The 21,034-nt window shown below is 45.2% G+C and overlaps 1 protein-coding gene across 1 annotated transcript in view; it reads right to left on the reverse strand.

Moving 5' to 3' along the window:
- FBH1 (F-box DNA helicase 1) overlaps positions 1–21,034 on the reverse strand; it is a 45,493-nt gene that overhangs the window by 18,094 nt on the left and 6,365 nt on the right. Inside the window, exons 2-13 of the mRNA XM_061179613.1 lie at positions 16,446–16,601; positions 13,767–14,350; positions 10,059–10,189; positions 9,817–9,952; positions 7,715–7,905; positions 7,113–7,205; positions 6,665–6,759; positions 4,707–4,875; positions 3,788–4,010; positions 2,736–2,823; positions 2,571–2,657; positions 1,743–1,879 (exon numbers count right to left, since the gene is read on the reverse strand). Of these exons, the coding sequence (XP_061035596.1) occupies positions 1,743–1,879; positions 2,571–2,657; positions 2,736–2,823; positions 3,788–4,010; positions 4,707–4,875; positions 6,665–6,759; positions 7,113–7,205; positions 7,715–7,905; positions 9,817–9,952; positions 10,059–10,189; positions 13,767–14,350; positions 16,446–16,601 (2,090 nt within the window). The remainder of the gene's footprint in view (positions 1–1,742; positions 1,880–2,570; positions 2,658–2,735; positions 2,824–3,787; positions 4,011–4,706; positions 4,876–6,664; positions 6,760–7,112; positions 7,206–7,714; positions 7,906–9,816; positions 9,953–10,058; positions 10,190–13,766; positions 14,351–16,445; positions 16,602–21,034) is intronic.

Here is a 21,034-nt window from a genome sequence, read left to right on the forward strand (position 1 = left end):
ACACCTTTTAGTCTCAGGACTCCTCATACTTTAAAAAATTAGTGAGGACCCAAAGACGCTTTCATTTACGTGAGTTGTACTTACCTACAATTACCACATTAGCAACTTTAGTGCATTTCAATATAACAATAACCCCATTACATGATAACATACAGAACATATTTTTAAAACGGTATTTTCCAGGACTTCCCTGGTGGCGCAGTGGTTAAGAATCCACCTGTCAATGCAGGGGACACGGGTTCGAGCCCTGGTCTGGGAAGATCCCACATGCCTTGGAGCAACTAAGCCCATGCGCCACAACTACTGAGCCTACACTGTAGAGCCTGAGAGCCACAACTACTGAGCCCACGGCGGCGCCCTACAGCCCACACGCCGCAACTACTGAGCCCTCATGCTGCAACTACTGAAGCCTGCATGCTGAGAGCCCGTGCTCCGCAACAAGAGAAGCCACCTCAATGAGAAGCCTGCACACCACAACAAAGAGTAGCCCCCGCTCACCACCAACTAGAGAAAGCCCGCGTGCAGCAATGAAGACCCGACGCAGCCAAAAAATTAAAAAAAAATTTTTTTAATGGTATTTTCTAAAACAAAAGTTAGAGAGAAGAGTGGCACTGTTTTTACATTTTTGCAAATGTCTTTAGTGCCCAGCTTAAGAGAAGAGAGCCGAATCTCAGAGCTCTGTCTGCATCCAGCCTGGTGTGACAGCCTCACAAAGATGAGTGCTGAAAAGGGGAGGAACATGTAACAGCCTTTCCAGACAATCAAGGCCCCTGGAGTTGCCATGCTCATGCTGGAAACAAGTTTTCCAAAATCTGGATTTCACTTGAAAGCAAGAATTTTATCTTCAGAAATACATATGTCAGCTGTTTTCCTTGAAGTCACAGCTCATAGCATGCATTTTTGAGAAAATGCCAAATCCCCAAGTCTGAATAACCAGAGTTGGTCCGTCAGCTGCTCGTTCAAGCACAAACGAAAGAAGCAGCGGTGGAGCTCACAACACAATCACAAAAGTGCTCCTGGTCAGACAGCAGCACACTGCAGGGGCAGAAGGACTTCATCCTACTTCCCATTTCATCACACAGACTGTGAGAGAGACGGACTCAAGGGTCTGCAGTGATGAAATTAATCATTTTTCCTGTGCCATCAAGGATGTTCTTAGTAGGGACTTCCCTGGTGGTCCAGTGGGTAAGACTCTGCGCCCCCAATGCGGGGGGGCCAGGTTCGATCCCTGGTCTGGGAACTAGATCCCGTATGCATGCCACAACTAAGAGTTTGCGTGCTGCAATCAGAAGATCCCGTTTGCCGCAATGAAGATAATAAATAAAAATAAATATTAAAAGAAATAGTATTCTTAAAAAAAAAAAGATGTTCTTAGTGAACTGCCTGCTTTCTCTTTTGACTCAGTGCCTTGCAGTGAAGAATAAGGCAACTGCTAGGACCGGCTGGTGCTGAAGCCGAGATTCTCAGCCACAGTCTCACCACTGACTTTGCATCATCAGTGCAAGTGTCAACATAGTGCAAGAGGCAGATAACTATTATGAAAACAGTTTTGACTTTGCAGACCCCCTGAGAACCACGGAGAGCCACTGCTTAGAGGCACGGATTTGCTACACACAGTGAGCCTCATGAAAAACCTCACACGGGGCCCGGCACGTAGTCAACACTGGAGAACCAGGACGGGGAGCCACAAGGCTTGCGTGCATATACGCGTCTGGGGACTGGGAAGCAAAGACAGCGCTTACCTGTGTGAGATAGAAGACGTGCGTGTGAGGGACTGTGAACAGAGCGTTGACTGCACCTCGGAAGGTATAGATCTGTTGGTGTGGGTCCCCCACGAAGATTTTCCCACATGGCTGAGACAGAACTATGTTCATGATCGCTGCGACCAAGAAGATGGAAAGTAAGGGCTCTGAAGCGACACCAACCCACGGAGCAAAAAGAAACCAAACTTAAGACAGAAAAGGATGAAAATGCTTGCACACTGGACAACAGAGTTATCTTTCCCTCCAGCATAGGTGCACTCAATCCAAAGAAATGATTTTATAACAAACAAAAGAAACAGCTTCTAACCCTACGAATGCAGATTATTTTTACTCCTGAATAAATTATTGAGTATAAGAAACCACATAGGCAAATATAAAATGAGGCAAGTTATCTTCTCTGATATTATAATTAAAGGCCCCAAAATGACCTACGAAGTCACACTATTTTCTATCAGCCACTGGAAAAATACACAACACAAATTGTTCACTCTAAATTGACTACCTTTTCCCCCTCCGCATGAGTTTCAACCCAATCATCTGGTGACCTAGGCTCAGCCAATATTTTAAGAATAGCGCAAGCAAAACATTTAGAGAAAATTAAGTCTCCTTTGGGTGAGGGGTGGGGGTGGAGAGACAAGTGCTGAAATCCACAGTCAGACAGCAAAGGGTTTCTGAATGACTAAGCGTCACACGCTCCTCCTCATGACAGACAAGAATCATCGACTTATGCACACACGTGTCCTCTTACACATTCACAACTCTGTTGCTATGTGTTTGGGACTACTGGTGTCCTGAATGGTTTATCACCTGGGGTACAGTCCTGGGCCTCGTCCACAAAGATGGCGTCAAAAGAGGCCAGCAGAGGCTTGCTGAGCTGCCAGAGTTTCAAGTAGCCTACAAGAAGGGGCAGAAGAGTCAGAAATCGGAATGAGGAGGGTCCACGGTGGGGTTCAGGACTGGGCGCGTGCGTACCGTCGTGCGTCATATGGTAAGCCTCCTCCTTGCACTCGCCCAGCTTCCGCATGTTGTCCCAGAGTCGGCTCGCTTCGAGGACACCGTTCTAGAAAGCAAGTGACATGGTGATGTGAAGGTCATGACCCTGAAGTCAGGAGTTCATGTCCATGTGCAGGGGTCAAAGCAAAGGCCCCAGCTCACGGTGAACGGCAGCCCCTCCCTGACCTCCCCGGGCTCCACGAGGCCCTCGTGTCAACATCAGGAGCCCAGATGGGCAAAAGCCAGGGGCTGGGCCACACCCAAAAGCCAGGGGCTGGACCACACCCAGTGGTAGAGCATCGCTCAGGGAGCACAGCATCTGATGAACCAAGAAAGGCTGGATGATTCCTCTAGATTTATGACTTACAGTTAATCCATAAAAAGTGTGGTCAGGGCTTCCCTGGTGGCGCAGTGGTTGAGAATCTGCCTGCCAATGCAGGGGACACGGGTTCGAGCCCTGGTCTGGGAGGATCCCACATGCCGCGGAGCAACTAGGCCCGTGAGCCACAACTACTGAGCCTGCGCGTCTGGAGCCTGTGCTCCGCAACAAGAGAGGCCACGACAGTGAGAGGCCTGTGCATCGTGATGAAGAGTGGCCCCCGCTTGCCGCAACTACAGAAAGCCCTCACACAGAAACGAGGACCCAACACAGCCAAAAATAAATAATAAATAAATAATAAATAAATTAAAAAAAAAAAAAGTGTGGTCAATGACTGAAAAGACTTGATAAAAATTAGAAAAGAGAATCGCATCTTTAGACCCTGGACCAGCAGACCCCATGACGAGCTCTTATAAACCCTGGGCAGGAGCCCCATCTGTGAAATGGAGGACCAGGCTGAGGACTAAGCAAGATGAGTGCTCTTCACAGAAAACCCTGTACACTTCGCAGCCAGCACGACCGGCCTAGGGTCTCCCCTCCACCTCTACCTCCTGCCAGCAGCTCTAAAGACATCAAAGACCAGTACAAGCCGGCACCGTGTCGAGCCCTTGTTCCTCCCGAGCCCTAACTCCAAAGGGACTGAGACACTCACCAGTTTCTCGCTCTGCTCGACCATGACTCTCTGTCCCTGGCTGTTCTTACACCAGATGGGCACGTGGTCGATCGTCAGCTCGTCATCAGCCGAGGCAAAGAAGTTTTCCAGAGTCTTACATACTAGCTTGGCCCTTATGAAGCCACCCTTCCCTTCAGCGAGGACAGAGTTGACCATGAAGGGGGTTAACTTGAAGAGATTCAACTTCTTCTTCAATTGGTACCTGCAACACACGTCCCAAAGGCACAGGGTTGGCTTTTGTGGCAACTCGGGATTTAGTGTCTCCCCCAGGCCTGCCCCCTTCTCTCCGATGACATCACCAGGTCACTGGAAGTGGCACATACAGGTGACGAAAAAAAGCCAGAGGAGCTGAGTGAGGTCCTCGTAGGATTGGAAAGGGCTCCATTACGCTTTCCAGAATTCACATCTAATAACCCAGGAGATGAAGCGGCTCACAGCAGATACCACTATTCCAAGGTGTGGACCAGACTCCAGGAGGCCCCAGGGGGGACCCTCGAAGCTCCCTGAAACTTTCTTGTCCAAAGGGACGTGGCTCAGAGGCCCTGGGTGCCTGGAACAAGTGCCCCTCAGCCCCGTCTTCTCCCCTCCAGCTTCTGAGGAAAGCCTGAATGGGTCAACCAGACTGGTGATGCCCTGAACTTTAGGCAAGTCACTCTAACCTTCTGTGCCTCAGTTCCAGAGACATGAGAATGCCTCCCTCAGTGAGATAGTGTTATGCTTCCCTCAGTAACAGTATATCTCTATGGGGTGGAAGTATAAATTACTCAATCTATGACCATATTCCCTGCCTGTAAGTGAAGATAAAGCACTAAGTTTTCTCCGAGTCACTGTGGTGTACTGACTGCAACGTGAGAGCAGTAACTGTACGTAATGGCAACAGTGGCACCACGATGCTCACTTGCGCCCGATGTGTCCGTAGGCCATGGAGTGGAAGGTCTTGCAGATGACATTGCTCGGGAAGACGAGCTCGGCCTGCTTGGCGATGCTCTTGTTGAAGGTCACGTACAGAAACCTGCTCTCGGACCACTTCTCAGCGTACTTGACCAGGGTGGAGGTCTTCCCAGTGCCTGGGGAAGCCAAGAGCAAGGGAGGTGACCCTCTGACCAGGAATAACGGTTCCCACAGATGCCATAATCGGGTCCCACCCATGCCTATCTCCCCGCTTGCCTGGGACCAGACAGTGGCAAGTTCTCCAGTACTGCTGAAAACTAAAATCGGTGCCGTGAAGGGAGCAGCAGACTCAAGACAGAGCCACCTGGGTTGGGGTTGCAGCCCCTGCAGCTCTAGAGAGGGGCCAGTTCTGTCTGCTCCTCAGCCTGTGTGGGTAACACTGACCTCATAGGGTGTGCAGGATAATTACCCAGGTACCCAGCAGAGGAACTCATAAACAGTAGCTATGTTGGCCTAGGCACCATTCATGCTTCGAAAGCAAGAGCGTGAAAATGAGATTGAAGGATCCTTCCAACCCGTTCTGAACTATCCTATCTGCCCCTCCTCCCCGCCTTTCATTCAGTTATTCAGTTAGTCAACTGTCACCCACTGAACAAGTATTTCCTGAGCACCTACTGCACATCCAGCCCTACGCTAGGCACTGGGAGCATGTCACAAACACAAAGCAAGGTTCCTGCATTACAATCTAGTTGGGAATAAAACACCAACACAGTTGGAACAATTGGAACAAAAAAAAAAAGAGAATAATGATAACACAGTAGAGTGAAAAAGAATATGGATCTGGAAACAAAAAAGAAAATCTCGCCTATAAAAGAAGAAAAATAGCACCTCCTTTCCTACCTACCAGGGCTGTTTGAAGATCAACAGATCAATGACATAGTGTGGAGGTGTTAACAGAAGGTGCGTGTTGGCTATTCTTCCTATGTAATCAGGTACCAAACAGTTAAAACAGATTAGTCACAGTGAGAGTTCAGAATCACGGAGGTCTCAAAGGGCTGAGGAAGCCTCCACCAAGAAGACACAGAAGTGACAGCGGTCAACATCGGATAGCAGAGAGATAGGGGGAGTAGGGGGTGGAGAGGGGAGGGGAAAAGGCACGTTTCTGGAGAGAAATAGATCCAGCTTTGAATTCTACCTCCACCACGTATTTGCTCATTTACTCTGGACCACATCATTTTAATTTCCCTGACCTTTAAAACCTCATACATAAAATGAACCAGAAATTCCCTGGCCATCTACACTTCCACCGCGGGGTGGGGGGGGGGGGTGTGGGTTCAATCCCTGGGGAATTAGGATCCTGCATGCCACGCAGTGCAGCCCAAAAATAAATAAATAAACCAACCTCACAGAATGTTAGGATTAGCACAGGGCAGACATTTAATAAAGTGGCTGTTGTTTTTAGTAGGATATTTAGGCAGAAAAGAAGCAGGAAGGCATTCCAGGTAGAGAAAATAGTATGAGCAAAGGTTCAAAAAGCAACCAAGTACTTTAAGAGCCAGGAAGCACAATTAGCTGACTAAGGAATGTATGTTAGAACCAAAAGGTAGGAGGCCCTTCTAGACTTCACCCTATAGAAATCAAGGAGCTCCTGACACTGTCTGAACAGGGGATTCACATGACCTGCCGCCCCATAAGCAATCAGTGTCTGAGCAGATATGATGATACATAATAGGCTGGATCAATCCCAGTGGCATCTACCCCACAAACAAACTCCTATGGACCATTTGTTCACCAGGAATTCCAGTGTGGATGCCCCCCAGAGTGGTAAGAAAAAGCAATTATTCCTTGGCAACTGCTTTTTAGATGATTTAATTGCAGCAGTTCAATAATAGATTAAGGTAAAGATATTCTGGCAGGTGGCGGGTAAGGTGGTAAGAGGCATTCCAGGAATGGCAGCCCCCTTACCTGCAAATGCCATAATTTTTACCACCTGGAGAGGTTCCATCTTATGGCTTAGGATCAGCTGTTGTTCATGTGTCAGCTGGATGGTCGTTTTCTTGCTGTAATCATTACAGAAAAGAAATTAGGAAAAGAATAAGGAATTGAAAAGATCAGGTGATGGACTGTCAAAAATGAAACAGGAAACCAAATGGGATGAATAAAATTTAACCAGAAAAAAGGGGAGGGCCGCCCCCCCTTAGGGTGATTAAAATGTTCTAAAACTAGGTTATGATGTTGGTTGCACACTCAGTAAATCTACTAAAAATTACTGAATTATACAATTAAAATGGGTGAATTTTATGTAATGTAAATTATAACTCAATAAAGTGGTTAAAACAAAACACCTTTTCCTCTTTAAGTACGAGAGTCAGGAATCAAAGACGACAACACACACACACCCTTACAGACATACCCTGGCCAGACCGATGGTTCCTCTTTGACTTCTGTGGCCTGAGCACAGGAATTCTCCTGAAGATACAGGCAATAGAAAATGTTGTAGTGAATCCTAACAGGAAAAAAGCAGATTAGAGATTTTCAAATTCAGTCATAATCTGTATCTTATTTTTCCTCAGATGTTTTTTAGACTCCTAACCATTGCTAAAAATAAAATATGTACCACCATTTTATGAAAAAAAGGGAAGAAAAGGGTTTAAATATACCTAGAGCTGAGCTATATTTACCTGCACCGTTGGTGGTAAATATTTGGAGAGCACGGTTCTGGGAGAGATGCCTGGCTGCGGTGGGCAGAGGCAAAGGAGATAGACCAGGACGTGCTCTTTGGGGAACAAAATGTAGCCACGTATGAACACAGAAGGCTCCATCCACTCCAGGCTCAACAGCCCTGAAGGCAGACACTGTCTCGGGGATGGTGTACGACCCCACGGCACCTCACGTTCACAGAGCCCGCTTGCCTGCATCGCTGCCCTCAAACCTCACGGAGAACCTGGCGGAGCAGCGGGTGGTGGGGCTCGCCCAGCGGTAACGGGGGGAAGGGGCAGGGTGGGGACCAGTTACCGGTTGCTGATGTTGATCCCTTTCTCCCGCATGGCGTAGAGCAGCACGGCAATGCAGTACAGGGTCTCGGTGATGTCTGGCATGGTCACTGTGGAGCTGGGCCGCCGGAGGCAGAAGAGCAGCTGCTGGATATCATTGACGCTGCTGGACAGGAGGACGATGGCTGCCACCAAGGCCCACACGTTGACACCCTGAGGAGGGAGGTGGACAGGACGGGAGACGAGACCCAAAACACAACCGGTAAGAATCACATGGGACAGCCGGTGAAGAAAGCCAGGTTTGGGGTTCGTGTACCTTCCTCAGACCGTCTAAACGGAGCGCAAACTTCCCAAATGACATTTGGGAAACACCGGGAATGTTTCCTTTTACCCTGGATTCCTTCTTTCTCATCATTTTTGGGTTTGAGTTCTTAAGTTTTCTTTGATTAAATAACATTTATAAAGTACTTAATGCAAGACCCTGCACAGACGTGATCCTCCCGCCTGCTCACCAGCCCACCCCAACCCCGCCAGGTCAGTGTGAGCTCTCAGGTCCAGACACTCAAGTCAAACAAGCTCACTATTAAATGGGTGCCCACCTGGGAGGCACAAAAATTGGGGGATCCAAAGAAGACAGCAGTCTTTAGGGGGAAATCAAGACTGACAATTCAATGGCATTAAGATGTTAATTTACTATTTACTTTATATTATTATTATTTAATACTTATTAAATATTAAGTTAACTAAACATTAAATTATTGAAAATTTATTATTATGGACACAGTATGCTCCATTTATTAATGTCTAAGAACATGTTCACTAACATGTAAATATCAATAATAGACATACAGCGACTTCCCTGGTGGCTCAGTGGTTAAGACTCCACGCTCCCAATGCAGGGGGCCCGGGTTCGATCCCTGATCAAGGAACTAGATCCCACATGCAGGCCGCAACTAAGAGTTCGTAAGCCACAACTAAGGAGCCGGCAAGCCGCAACTAAGGAGCCCGCCTGCCACAACTAAGACCCAGCACAACCAAATAAAAAAAAAAAAAATAATAATAATAATAATGGACATATAAGTATATAACTATCATTCTTAACTTTACTGCAAGTCTCCCTGTTAAAAATGCATCCACAGGGCTTCCCTGGTGGTGCAGTGGTTAAGAATCTGCCTGCCAATGCAGGGGACACGGGTTCAAACCCTGGTCTGGGAAGATCCCACATGCCGCGGAGCAACTAAGCCCATGCACCACAACTACTGAGCCTGTGCTCTAGGGCCCGTGTGCCACAACTGCTGAGCCCGTGTGCCACAGCTACTGAAGCCCGTGTGCCTAGAGCCCGTGCTCCGCAACCAGAGAAGCCACCGCAATGAGAAGCCCGTGCACCGCAACTAGAGAAAGCCCGCATGCAGCAACAAAGACCCAACGCAGCCAAAATAAATAGATAAATAAATAAAATAAATTTAAAAAAAAATGCATCCACAAAAAGCAAAGTTCCACACACCTTTCACTACAACCATACTGGGAAACAAATCTCACTCCATCGACAATCACTTCACTAAAGATGGACAGAGAAATGCACATGGCTGGATTTCCAACCCTCGACTGGCTGCAGAATGAGGCTGAGGTTGCATGTGGCTTCCAAAACAAAATTTAAGAAGAATCGCTATCCAAATGAGAAGCCACAAGACAAAGGAAACTGGGGACTATTTCCAGCTTCTCATTAACTCACTGTGTGTCAGTACAAAACCCTTCTTTTCTCTGGTTCTTTCAAATAACCCAAGGTGTCAACAATACAATGGGCTGCCTTGTAAAGAAATCCTTACTAATCAAAGTGTGTAGAGGCTAGATGACCATCCTCTGTTGGGACTGCTCAACAGAATGGGAAATTGGATGAAATACTTTTTAAAATTCCTTCCAAATTAAAGAATCTGTAACAATGTAGCCTTTTATTTCTCTATGGGACCAATGACAAGATTAAGGCTTCAAAGCAAAGGCTGAAGGAAGATTTTGAAAATAAATCTAAAATAACCTTCAACCAAACTTGATCACCAATACACTTTCTTCCAAAGAGAAAAGGTGTCGCCTCCCCAACCCTCCCCTCCCTGCAGCCTCTTCACGTACGGCAGGGGCAGCGTAGAGATCGGGGAGGTGTTGGCGCACGCAGGCCTCTGCCTCGGGGAGGAGGAGGTGATCCCTCAGACTCCACAACGCCCGTCCAGGGTCCACACTCGGGGAGCACTTAGTGGTGGCTGTGTAGCTGTAAGACATTCACAGCAGCGTCCATGGGATAGGTGATCCATTAAGTGCTGATTTCTGGGAAAGGACTTTGGAAACCGACTTCCTCCCAGGAAACAGGGACTCACCGGATGAGGTTCAGCACACACAGGTCTGACTCCTTCTCTATGCCATAGCTCGAGAGGATGCCGTCCACTTTGCTGACTGCTTGCTCTTCATTCATCAGGTATCGGTGATACAGCTTTTTCCAAGGAATGAACTAGACAGTTTAAAAAATCCAAAACAACATGCAGGCAATGGCTATTAGAGAACTGATCAGGCCACAAACATATAGATAATCGTTTGAAAAACAATCATAGTCTACAATTCAAAAGCTGGGCAAATAGGGTAGAAACATTACACAAATTTTAGTTGGAAACTAGGAGAAGGGGGGGGAGTCTCGGTTTTGGTTCCAACATTAACTTCTTACAGAATCTGGGAAGAGCTAGTGCTTCAATTTCCCTATCTGAAATAGTGTCCTGTCCCTGTTGGGACACTAATGGCTCAGAGCTTCAGTGAGGATTAAATAACATGAGAGTTGTGGCTATACTAAGATAAACAAAATAGACTTTAAGTCAAAAGTTATTAGAAGAGGGACTTTCCTGGTGGTCCAGTGGTGAAGAATCCGCCTTCCAATGTAGGGGACACAGGTCCGATCCCTGGCCAGGGAACTAAGATCCCACATGCCACAGGGCAACTAAGCCCACGTGCCACAACTACTGAGCTCGCGCACTTCAACTAGAGCCTGCATGCTGCAAACTACAGAGCCCACGCGCCCTGGAGCCCACGCCACAACTAGAGAAGAGAAAACCTGCACACCACAACTAGAGAGAAGCCCACGTGCCACAACAAAGAGCCCGTGCGCCACATAGAGCGCTGCAATGAAGATCCCGCATGCCTCAATGAAGACCCGATGCAGTCGAATAAATAACTTAAAAAAAATTATTAGAAGAGACAAAGAATATTACTTGATGATAAAAGGGTCAATTCACCAAGATAATATAACAATTATAAATATACATGTACCAAATATCAGAGCTCCTAAATCTAGGAAGGAAACACTGACAGAATTGAAGAGAAAAACAGACAGCAACATAATAACAGGAGACTTCTATACTCCACTTTCAAGAATGGATAGAACAAACAACACTGGACCGAACAGACATATACTGAACACTCCGTCCAGCAACAGTAGAATATACAATCTTCTCAAGTACACATAGAACATTCTCCAGGAAAGATCACGTACAAGAACACAAAACAAGTAAGTCTTAACATATTTTAAAAGACTGAAATTATAGAAAGTATGTTTTTCAATCACTATAGAATGAAACTAGAAATCAGTAGCAGAAAGAAAACTGGAAAACCCACAAATATGTGGAAATTAAACAACACACTTAAAACAACCAATGGGTCAAAAAGGAAATCACAAAGAAATTAGAAAATACCTTGAGACAAATGAAAACAAAAATACAGCATACCAAAACGTATGGAATGAAGTGCAAGCAGGCCTAAAAGTTAAGTTGATAGTTATAAAAACTTACATTAGAGAAGAAGGAAGATCTGGATTTCCCTAGTGGCGCAGTGGTTAAGAATCCGCCTGCCAATGCAGGGGACACGGGTTTGAGTCCTGGTCCAGGAAGATCCCACAGGCCGCGGAGCAACTAAGCCCATGCGTCACAACTACTTAGCCTGTGCTCTAGAGCCTGCGAGCCACAACTACTGAGCCCACGTGCCTAGAGCCCATGCTCTGCAACAAAAGAAGCCACCACAATGAGAAGCCCGCACACCACAATGAAGAGCAGTCCCCACTCACCACAACTAGAGAAAGCCCATGTGCAGCAATGAAGACCCAACACAGCCAAAAATAAAATAATTTTTTAAAAATATTTTTTAAAAATGAAGAAAGATCACAAATCAATAACCTAACTTTACACCTAAAGGAACTATAAAAAGAACAAACTAAACCCAAAGCTAGCAGGAGGGAGGAAATAATATAGACTAAAGAGCAGAGATAAATGAAATAGAGAATAGAAAAATAGGGAAAAAAACCAATAAAACTAAGAGTTGTTTTTTTTTTTTTTTACAAGATCAACAAAATCGACAACCCTTAGATATATTTTGGAAAAAGAGAAGATTCAAATAACTGAAATCAGAAATGAGAGGGGAACATTACAACTGATGTCACAGAAATAAGAAGCCTTATAAGAATACTATGACCAACTGCAGGTCAACCAACTGGATACACTAGAAGAAATGGATAAATTCCTAGGAACACACAACCTACAAAGACTGAATGATGAAGAAACAGAAAATCGCAACAGACCAATAATAAGCAAAGAGATTGAATCAGTAATCAAAAGCCTCCCAAACAGTTAAAAGTCCAGGACCAGACTGCTTCATTGAAAAATTCTACTGAACATTTAAAGAAGAACTAACATCAATCCCCCTCAAACTCTTCGAAAAAACTGAAGAGGAGGGAGCACTTCCAGACTTATTCTGAGGCCAGCATAACCTTATACCAAAGCCAGACAAAGACACTACAAGAAATAAAAAGAAAATGAGAGCTGTGACAAGGTCACTGAAAATAACCACGTCATTGCTGGTGATGATAAAAACAGCATTATTCTAACATTTCAAGAGGTAAGGATAAGCTGGGATATCTTCCCAAAATCTTCTCGAGCAGAATGGAGGGAAACCTCATTTATCCCCAGTTCATGTCAGAGAGATCTCAATTAAATGGGTAGAAATACTGACCCAAAACAGAGTTCACAACTAAAAACAGAAAGATATTTCTTAGAAAGTAGGAGACAAGACCCCAGGCAAAGAATGGAGCAAGAGCGATGTGAAATTTCCTCCAAAATCTTTTGGGCTTGGAAGAGAAATGTACTAAGTTTTGATATATCCACCTTTCCCTCCATCTCCAAGGTTTTAAACTTCAATGCATTTGAAGAATAAGTTAAACTCTCTACCTCTGGTTTATTCCCAATGTCTGGTCTAAGGGACATACAAGCTAAGCAGAACATTCTACCAGCCCTCAGGCTTACTGGAGACCTGAACCTGGGAAGTATAATGACACAACAAAGGGAAGGGCAGGGCGCAGGATAACGATATCAGGAAATCCTTTCTGAGATCACAGGCTGCCCCTGTGTCATCTTCAAAAGGTACTCTTGTGACTAAACTGCAACACTCATTTACTAATCACCTACTATATGTAGAACATTGTGAGACACAGTACCGAATGCAAAAACAAACAGGACAACCAGCCCTCTAGCAATGCGCTAATAATTTAAAGGGAGGAAGAAGGCTCTCTAAGACCATAACAGAACATGATAAGCTTGAATAGAGGTATAAATCACTATAGTAGCACAAGGAAGAGAGTGAGAGAGTGATTTCAATGGGATGGAATGGGAAAGCGTTAGTCTAAGAGTGCAGCCTTGAAGAGGAAAGACATCAACAGAGCTATGAGGGGCCCTTTCAGTTGGCTGGGGGAAGTGGGGTGCAGATTAGACCAACATAAGGAAAGTACTGTGCAGTCCACAGTTGGGAAGCAGAACATCATTGGCTGTGGACAGAATACAGGGATGGACTGGAATGAAGTCAGCAATGAGCCTGGAATAATGAGGCGGGACACACACAGAAGGTCCCAGATGCCTCCGGGAGATTGGGATTTGATTCTGGAGGCAAATGGACACCAACACTTCTGAAGAAACGCCATTGTCAGGAGTACGCATTAAGTGAAGCGAATCCATGAACTTTTAGAGAAAACATGAGAGAACGAAAAGCACTTTCCGTACCAGTGGATCACTGATTATCTCCCTCCAAAAGTGGCACACCAAGCTCAGATTCCAGTAGAGGTCTTCCATGGGGAGGAAAGCAAAGATGTGCCTCAGGACCTCGCTGGGCAGGCTGCAGATGTGGCTCTGGGGTTCCTGGCAGGGCAAGGTCCCAAGGAGCCCATAGTAAGAGTCAGGAACAGGATCAGGACCAATGTCCTCCACCTCCTGGCTGGATTCTCCAGGCTGAGCAGAGAACCACGACACACTGTCCTCTGCTTCCTGCCTGCCTTCCCTGGGCCGTGTGCACGACAGGGACAGATGATGCCGTGGGGTCTTCCTAGAAACCCCATCCCACTGACTGGTCCCTGTGGCTTGATTCCTCTCGTCCTCGAAGGACCGAGACCGCTTCCCTGACGAGCGTGGCCATGCTGCTCCATCACCTCCCTGAGGCAGGGCGCAGTGGCCTTCTGCAGCAAAAATCATCTCGTCCTCCGAGTCCTTAGAGCTGTCCTGGCCCACAGAACTGCTTTTGGCCATGTCATTGGTGCACCGCTGCTGGCCAGCGAGGAAGAATTCAGGGTTGTATCCCGGGCATCCTCGACCTGGACAGAGAACCCAAACAAGGTGAACGAGAAATGAATAATGACTGATGACCCTTTGTTGACCCAAATAAGACAAACTAATTTTCAATTATCTATTTTAATAGAGGAAAGAGACAAGGATGTATTTTATTGGTCAACTGATTATATAAATAGCTTAATCCAAAAAATATTTATATCGGGCTCCATCATACAGTCAGATACACATTTGGAAAGAGACAGAGACCAGTCTTTGGATGGTGTGAGGACCACATTACACCTTGCAATATATACAAACTGAATACCTGAACGGACAGGAGTACACGAATGCTCACATTCACACATCTGCTCATAAAATTCACCTCTCCTGGCTTGTTCTTACCATTAAAAAAAAATAATCTAAATTTGCGTAAGTAGAAAGGAAAATGCTTTAGATTATCAGGATACAGTAAAACCCACTTTTCTCATTTGACAGTTAAAACCCTTTCAATTGATTTTTATTTCCTCCTGTGAAACTGACACATTATTTAAAATATAAAAATCAGAATTTTCTTCCTATTATTAGAGTGGTTTCTAATCTAGTCTATACATTCATTCAATAGGTATTTACTAAGCACCTATGATTTGGAAACAAATATAAACTGTATGTAAATCATATAATAAAACAGTATATATAGTCCCTGACCTCACAGACTTTTCAGGCACTCAGAGGAATCCAACTGGTGATTTCACACATCACCACGGCATTTTTAAATTCCTATAAATTATTGTAAAATGCCAATGAAGTATTTAAACACCTTATCAATATACAACAAAATATATGGTACCTTCCTGAAATGGCTGTAGCTAGAATTCTCACTTTAAAAATTAAGAGAGTGGATCAACTATACTTCAATAAAATTTTTTTTAAAAAGTAAATAAAACAAATTAAAAGTTTTAAAAATTAAAAGTAAAAAAAGAGTGGAACAAAACTACGCTTAGCTTTTAACAGGATATAAAACTTACTACTTTTTTCTATGTTAGAAAAAAATTATAACTGCTTCTGGGGCAATGTGATAGAAACCCAAGTTTTGAAGTCAACAGGCCAGGGTTAAATTCTGATGTTTTCTGATTGTGGAGTTAATTACACCAATATTTATGAAGAGCTACCACCTGCTCAGTGCTAGGATTCCACACTGAAACACACATGCTGACAAGTCTTTATCAGTAAAGAACTCACAACACAGAGGAGAAGTTGACTTATACACACAAAACAGACAAAATATCAAACACTATATAACCACCGAGTTTAAAACTGCCTCATACAATTGGTTACAGTGGTTCCAAAAAGTGGTAAACAGAGACCACAATCACATCACAAGAATTGAAGATGACTAGTGAGATCTGAGTTGGATTCTGAAATGAGATATATCACAGGGAAATAAGGCAATCTGGATTATACAAACAGGTATTAATGAAAGTGGGAATTCACTTAGCACTAGATGGGTCATGAGGAAAACAAGCTGCCAGAAGTACAGCCTGCATGTAATAATGTCAGGGGATTGAGCCTGAGTCCCAAATGGTAACAGGGAACATACCACACTGGAGGTTCTTGAGAGTGGCAGTGACATGACAGAAAATGGTACTCAGGAACATTATTTGATATTCGAGCTGATATGGAAAAAATGAAGTCTGAAGGCAAGGAGAGGGTTATTGCAGCAGCCCAGGTACGAGGTGACAGAGGGCACAATCTACCGTAAAAGCACTGAGTTAGGGGACATTTGGGAGAAAAAGAGTGATACGGTGGACCTAGTGATGGATTGGACAAAGAGGACTGCTGAAGAGTCAGGAAATCACGACGGTTCCAGAATGGAATCGTGGTGATGCTGGGACGTGTTCCCTACCACGTTATAGTTAAGCCAGCTAGTGGAATTCACTCAGCCGTGCTTTTCTGGGGCTTTTACCAACCACTATGATAGGATGGAATTTTCACAGAAAACTCACAAATAGTGAAAAAGTGTCAAACTATTGCAACAGAACCACAAGATCACAGTAGCAGTATTTACAAATACCGGGAGATATTCAAAGGCCACACACACTACAGATTCTGAAACGCAAGGTATTTTGGGGGAAGACATACCTCTAGTCCCTCTTTTGGTTCTGGGTCTAGGATAGAGACCGTGGTTCGGGTCTCTGTTTGTCCATCTTTGACCGAAGGGCTGGGTCACGGCCAAGTGACTCCGAGCCAGATGTTGGCAGTCGACGGCTGTAAGATGCTTCCGCTTAAACCGTCTCACTGTTTTGTATCAACAGGCAGAAGAAATGGGACACTTGTTAGTTATCACCAATTCTACAAGCTAGCCAGCAAGTTAACCTTAATTTTCAGGAATACAGTGGCTGTGGGCCACCCCAGCCAGCCCTTTCCCTCTTCCCCATATTCCCATCAACTTTCAGTAATTTTATAGTTTCTTTGCATCTCTTCCTTAGGATTTGAGAATCCTAAAATAAGATCCTAAAATAACCTTCTTTTCCACCTATCATACTTTGTAGAAGCCCTGATCATGAAATGCTCATTCAAAAAGAAGTTGCCACTAATGGATAAATGGAGATCTGGTAACTTTTCCTTGACTTTAGCCAAGCCATTTATACTACCATAATAACCATAAATATTTTAAGAGTTGGCTATAGCTTTTCAAAAAAAACCTCATGCATCGTCCCCTGTATACAACAGCTTCCCCAAGTCTGAGAAGCAGAAGGCACTAAGCGGACAGTCACAGTAGATTTCCCACCCCCACTGTACGCCTCTCCCCATGCACCCCACCCCACCCCGTGCACCCCTCTCGGCCCCGAGAGCATCTCAGCATCGGGCACTGATGTAAGAGGACAGGAGCAAGGCCCCCAAGTAGAAGAGAATCGAGCCCACTTTTCAGCATCTTCAGAGGAGGAAATTTCATATTCTCCCTCAGCAAAACACTACAGCAGTGACTGCCTAGAATTCTGTCTCGAGAGTATTGAAATATTTTTGTTTATATTAGTCATTTTTCTGCCAGGTATTTTTTCATTCCTATTTCTGCACTTTATCACACGTAAGATCTAACTACCTCCTTATGACATTAAATAGAACAGTTACACTACTGTACAACAGAATAGTTACACTTAAAAAAAAAAAGAGAGGACAAGAACAGATACAAGAGAATTAAAGTGACCCTTTAGGCGCAGTGGTTAAGAATCACCTGCCAATGCAGGCGAGATGGTTTTGATCCCTGGTCCGGGAAGATCCCACATGCCGCGGAACACCTAAGCCCACGCGCCACAACTACTGACCCTGCACTCCAGAGCCCGCGAGCCACAACTACTGAGCCCATGTGCCACAACTACTGAAGCCCACATGCCTAGAGCCTGTGCTCCACAGCAACAGAAGCCACCGAAATGAGAAGCCTGTGCACCGCAATGAAGAGTAGCCCCTGCTCGCCACAACTAGAGAAACCCCGTGCACAGCAACGAAGACCCAACGCAGCCAAAAATAAATAACATAAATAAAAATAAATTTTAAAAAAATAAAAATAAAAACGTGACCCTTTACAGGAGATGGTCAACAGAGAAATCGGTTCCTGCCAGTACCGTATTTTCACAGATGCTAAAAATACTCCAGTAAACTGTAGTATCAAATGCCAGAATCTCACTCAACATTTCCCGTAAGCCTGAAAACGTCTGAAACCAAGACACCACTGAGTATATCTGATACAGTTTATAATCTTAATAACTCCCCTCAGCCCTTAGCTTCTTCAGAAATGATCCTTCCAAATTTCAGTTTATTCTTTCAAGGTTTAATGTAAGTTTAAAAAAACTTCATGGATATTTTGAGACTTTTAAAAAATTACTTCTACACACAGAAATAGTTCTACAGGCCCCTCTGAAAGAATGCTAGAGACCTTTTCACTACCTGAATTCAGAGTTAAGATGCAGTGGTATAACTGTTAAGTCATGAAGAAGTACTTAAAAATATGCTCAGCCGGGCTTCCCTCGTGGCGCAGTGGTTGAGAATCCACCTGCCGATGCAGGGGACATGGGTTCGAGCCCTGGTCCAGGAAGATCCCACATGCCGTGGAGCAGCTAAGCCCGTGTGCCACAACTACTGAGGCTGTGCTCTGGAGCCCATGAGCCACAACTACTGAAGCCTACGCGCCTGGAGCCCGTGCTCCACAACAAGAGAAGCCACTGCAATGAGAAGCCCGTGCACCGCAACAAAGAGTGGCCCCTGCTCGCCGCAACTAAAAGCCCGCATGCAGCAACGAAGACCCAACGCAGCCAAAAATAAATAAATAAATTTATTTTTTTAAAAAATGCTCAGCTGGATAAAAGCAGTGTCACATAGTGAGGGGACAGTGGACTTAAAAGGAAAAAAACAGGGTGTGAGCCCTAAGCTGGCCACATAGTGGCCGGAGGACCCCTGGTCACTTAGCTTCTCTAAGACTCAGGGGTGTTACAATGATTAAATGAGAAAACACACTCCAAAAGACTTGTTAAACTATAAAACCCTACACAAATATACACATCTGCTTATTCTGTTAAACAAAGCTTAGATGTGACTGATTTGCATAAAACATTGAAATAACTTTCAAATTATAAAGATGTCACCTGATGGCAAGACATGAAGTATATCAGCAGTCCAATTACAGCCTATTCTGTATTACTGAAAATACCTTTTAAAAAGCCAAGGGACTTCCCTGGTGGCGCAGTGGTTGGGAATCCACCTGCCGGTGCGGGGGACACGGGCTCGAGCCCTGGTCCGGGAAGATCCCACGTGCCGCGGAGCAACTAAGCCCGTGCGCCACAACTACTGAGCCCACGTGCCTAGAGCCTGTGCTCTGCAGTGGGAGAGGCCACCGCAATGAGAAGCCCGTGCAACGCAACAAAGAGTAGCCCCCGCTCGCCGCAACTAGGGAAAGCCGGCGCGCAGCAGCGAAGACCCAATGCAGCCAAAAATAAAAAATAAAAAAAGCCAAGTCATATATCTTAAGTGCTTATTATGAACAGAAAACATCCCCTCCACTATAATGGTTTTATAATTATTTTGTTGTTGAACATATTCCTCATACTTACAGAGGCAGAAAAAATGAATGCAGTTTTTCTATGTTAAAACAATAAATTTGAAATTTTTCCATATTAAAAAAAAAGCTTTAAGTCTGATTATTCTTTTTAAAAATAAGACACGAAAGTTTACCTCTTCTGCTCAAAATCCTTCATATTACAAAGCCAACAACCTAATTGCTATTTTTTCTGAATGGGGACCTCTGGGCTGACTGGCACAAGAGATAAGAAAGCTACAATGGGCCTTGCAGAACAGAGCTGGCCCTTGGGATCCGTGAGTTCCACACCTGCGAGTTCCACCAACCACAGATGAAAAACACCAACACGACCTGTGGTTGGCTGAATCCGCGGATGTGGGATCCGCAGGTCCCTGTCCACAGGGTGGACTCTAATGGGCCTGAGCCCTCTCGGATTTCGGTGCCACAGGGGGTCCTGGAACGAATTCCCTGCAGAAACCCTGGAACGACTATACTGACGAATCCTGGCCCCTAATTCAGGTGCTCCAAACACACTTGGGTCAACTACAGGAGCAGTTGAAGAATTCCAGCCAATAAACCCACTAACCCTGTAGATCCCAGATATGAGACTGATCTCTGCTTTCTCTTCAAACATTCCCAACTGTTTCAAAGCTGGCAAATACAGTGTCCAGAATTAAAACTGGAGACAGTCTAGAAAAATTATCAACAGAGAATATCTTATTTAAAGAAGGTTCCATAGATAAAATCACAAAGGAATAAGATTAACAATATCAAACCCTCAAATTCATATGACCCAGGACCTTGGTGCTGGCACAGACCTGCAGGAAGTGTTCTGCTTCCAGAGTCCTGGTACATCCCAGAGCGGTCCTGCACGAAGCCATCACAGAGCAAAGGCTAGCAGCTGGGGGCAGAGGTGCCCACACTGGGCCATCTGGCCTCTGGGTACCAGCACAGCCGCCTACACTGTCCACCTGGAATGGTCCCCGCAGCCCTGACTGCTCATCTGGGAGGCAGAGCTAACACTTTTACGTTCTTACTTTTCTGACTTCAGTGAGAGGTCAGAAACCGAGACTATTCTTTCTGCCTCTCAGGTCTCTGAGAGATGAAGCGCTGTGACTCACTGCACGGGGAGCTGGGGCCCCCGCACCTGTCTCCAGAGTTAACAAGGCACTTAAGTCAAAGGCCGTGTGATGCGCTCGGATCCGGAGCTGGGAGACCTCCTCCCTAACAGCCTTGGTTCCCTTCTCATCACAACGAGGACCCTGACAAGCTGCCATGCGGAGTTCACACCACGGTCATGTGGTTTGAACCAGACAAGACAGATGAAAGTACCTAGCGACACCCATGTGGAGGCTGACAAAGCCCAGCAGCTCAGAATTACACGTGGACCACACCGTGCTGAGTCTCCTAAAACATGCCTATATTTTAACAGCACCAACGTTCTTGTGAAGTTATTTAAAATTACTACAGTAAAATTCTAACCACCTTCTGTTCTTGTTAATATACTTCTAAACCAGCAGTTCAAATATAACTTTATCACAATAAAGATGCTCAAATGCTACTTCTTGCTTCCCTGAGTCCCCAAACCTCGTGCTGCTCCTCCGTCCTCTGAACAGCAGGTGCCCTTTGCATTGCTCTCCAAGGGCACTTATTATTAGAA

Source organism: Eubalaena glacialis, chromosome 2 (assembly GCF_028564815.1).
Source record: "Eubalaena glacialis isolate mEubGla1 chromosome 2, mEubGla1.1.hap2.+ XY, whole genome shotgun sequence".
In the NCBI taxonomy this organism is placed as follows: Eukaryota; Metazoa; Chordata; class Mammalia; order Artiodactyla; family Balaenidae; genus Eubalaena; species Eubalaena glacialis.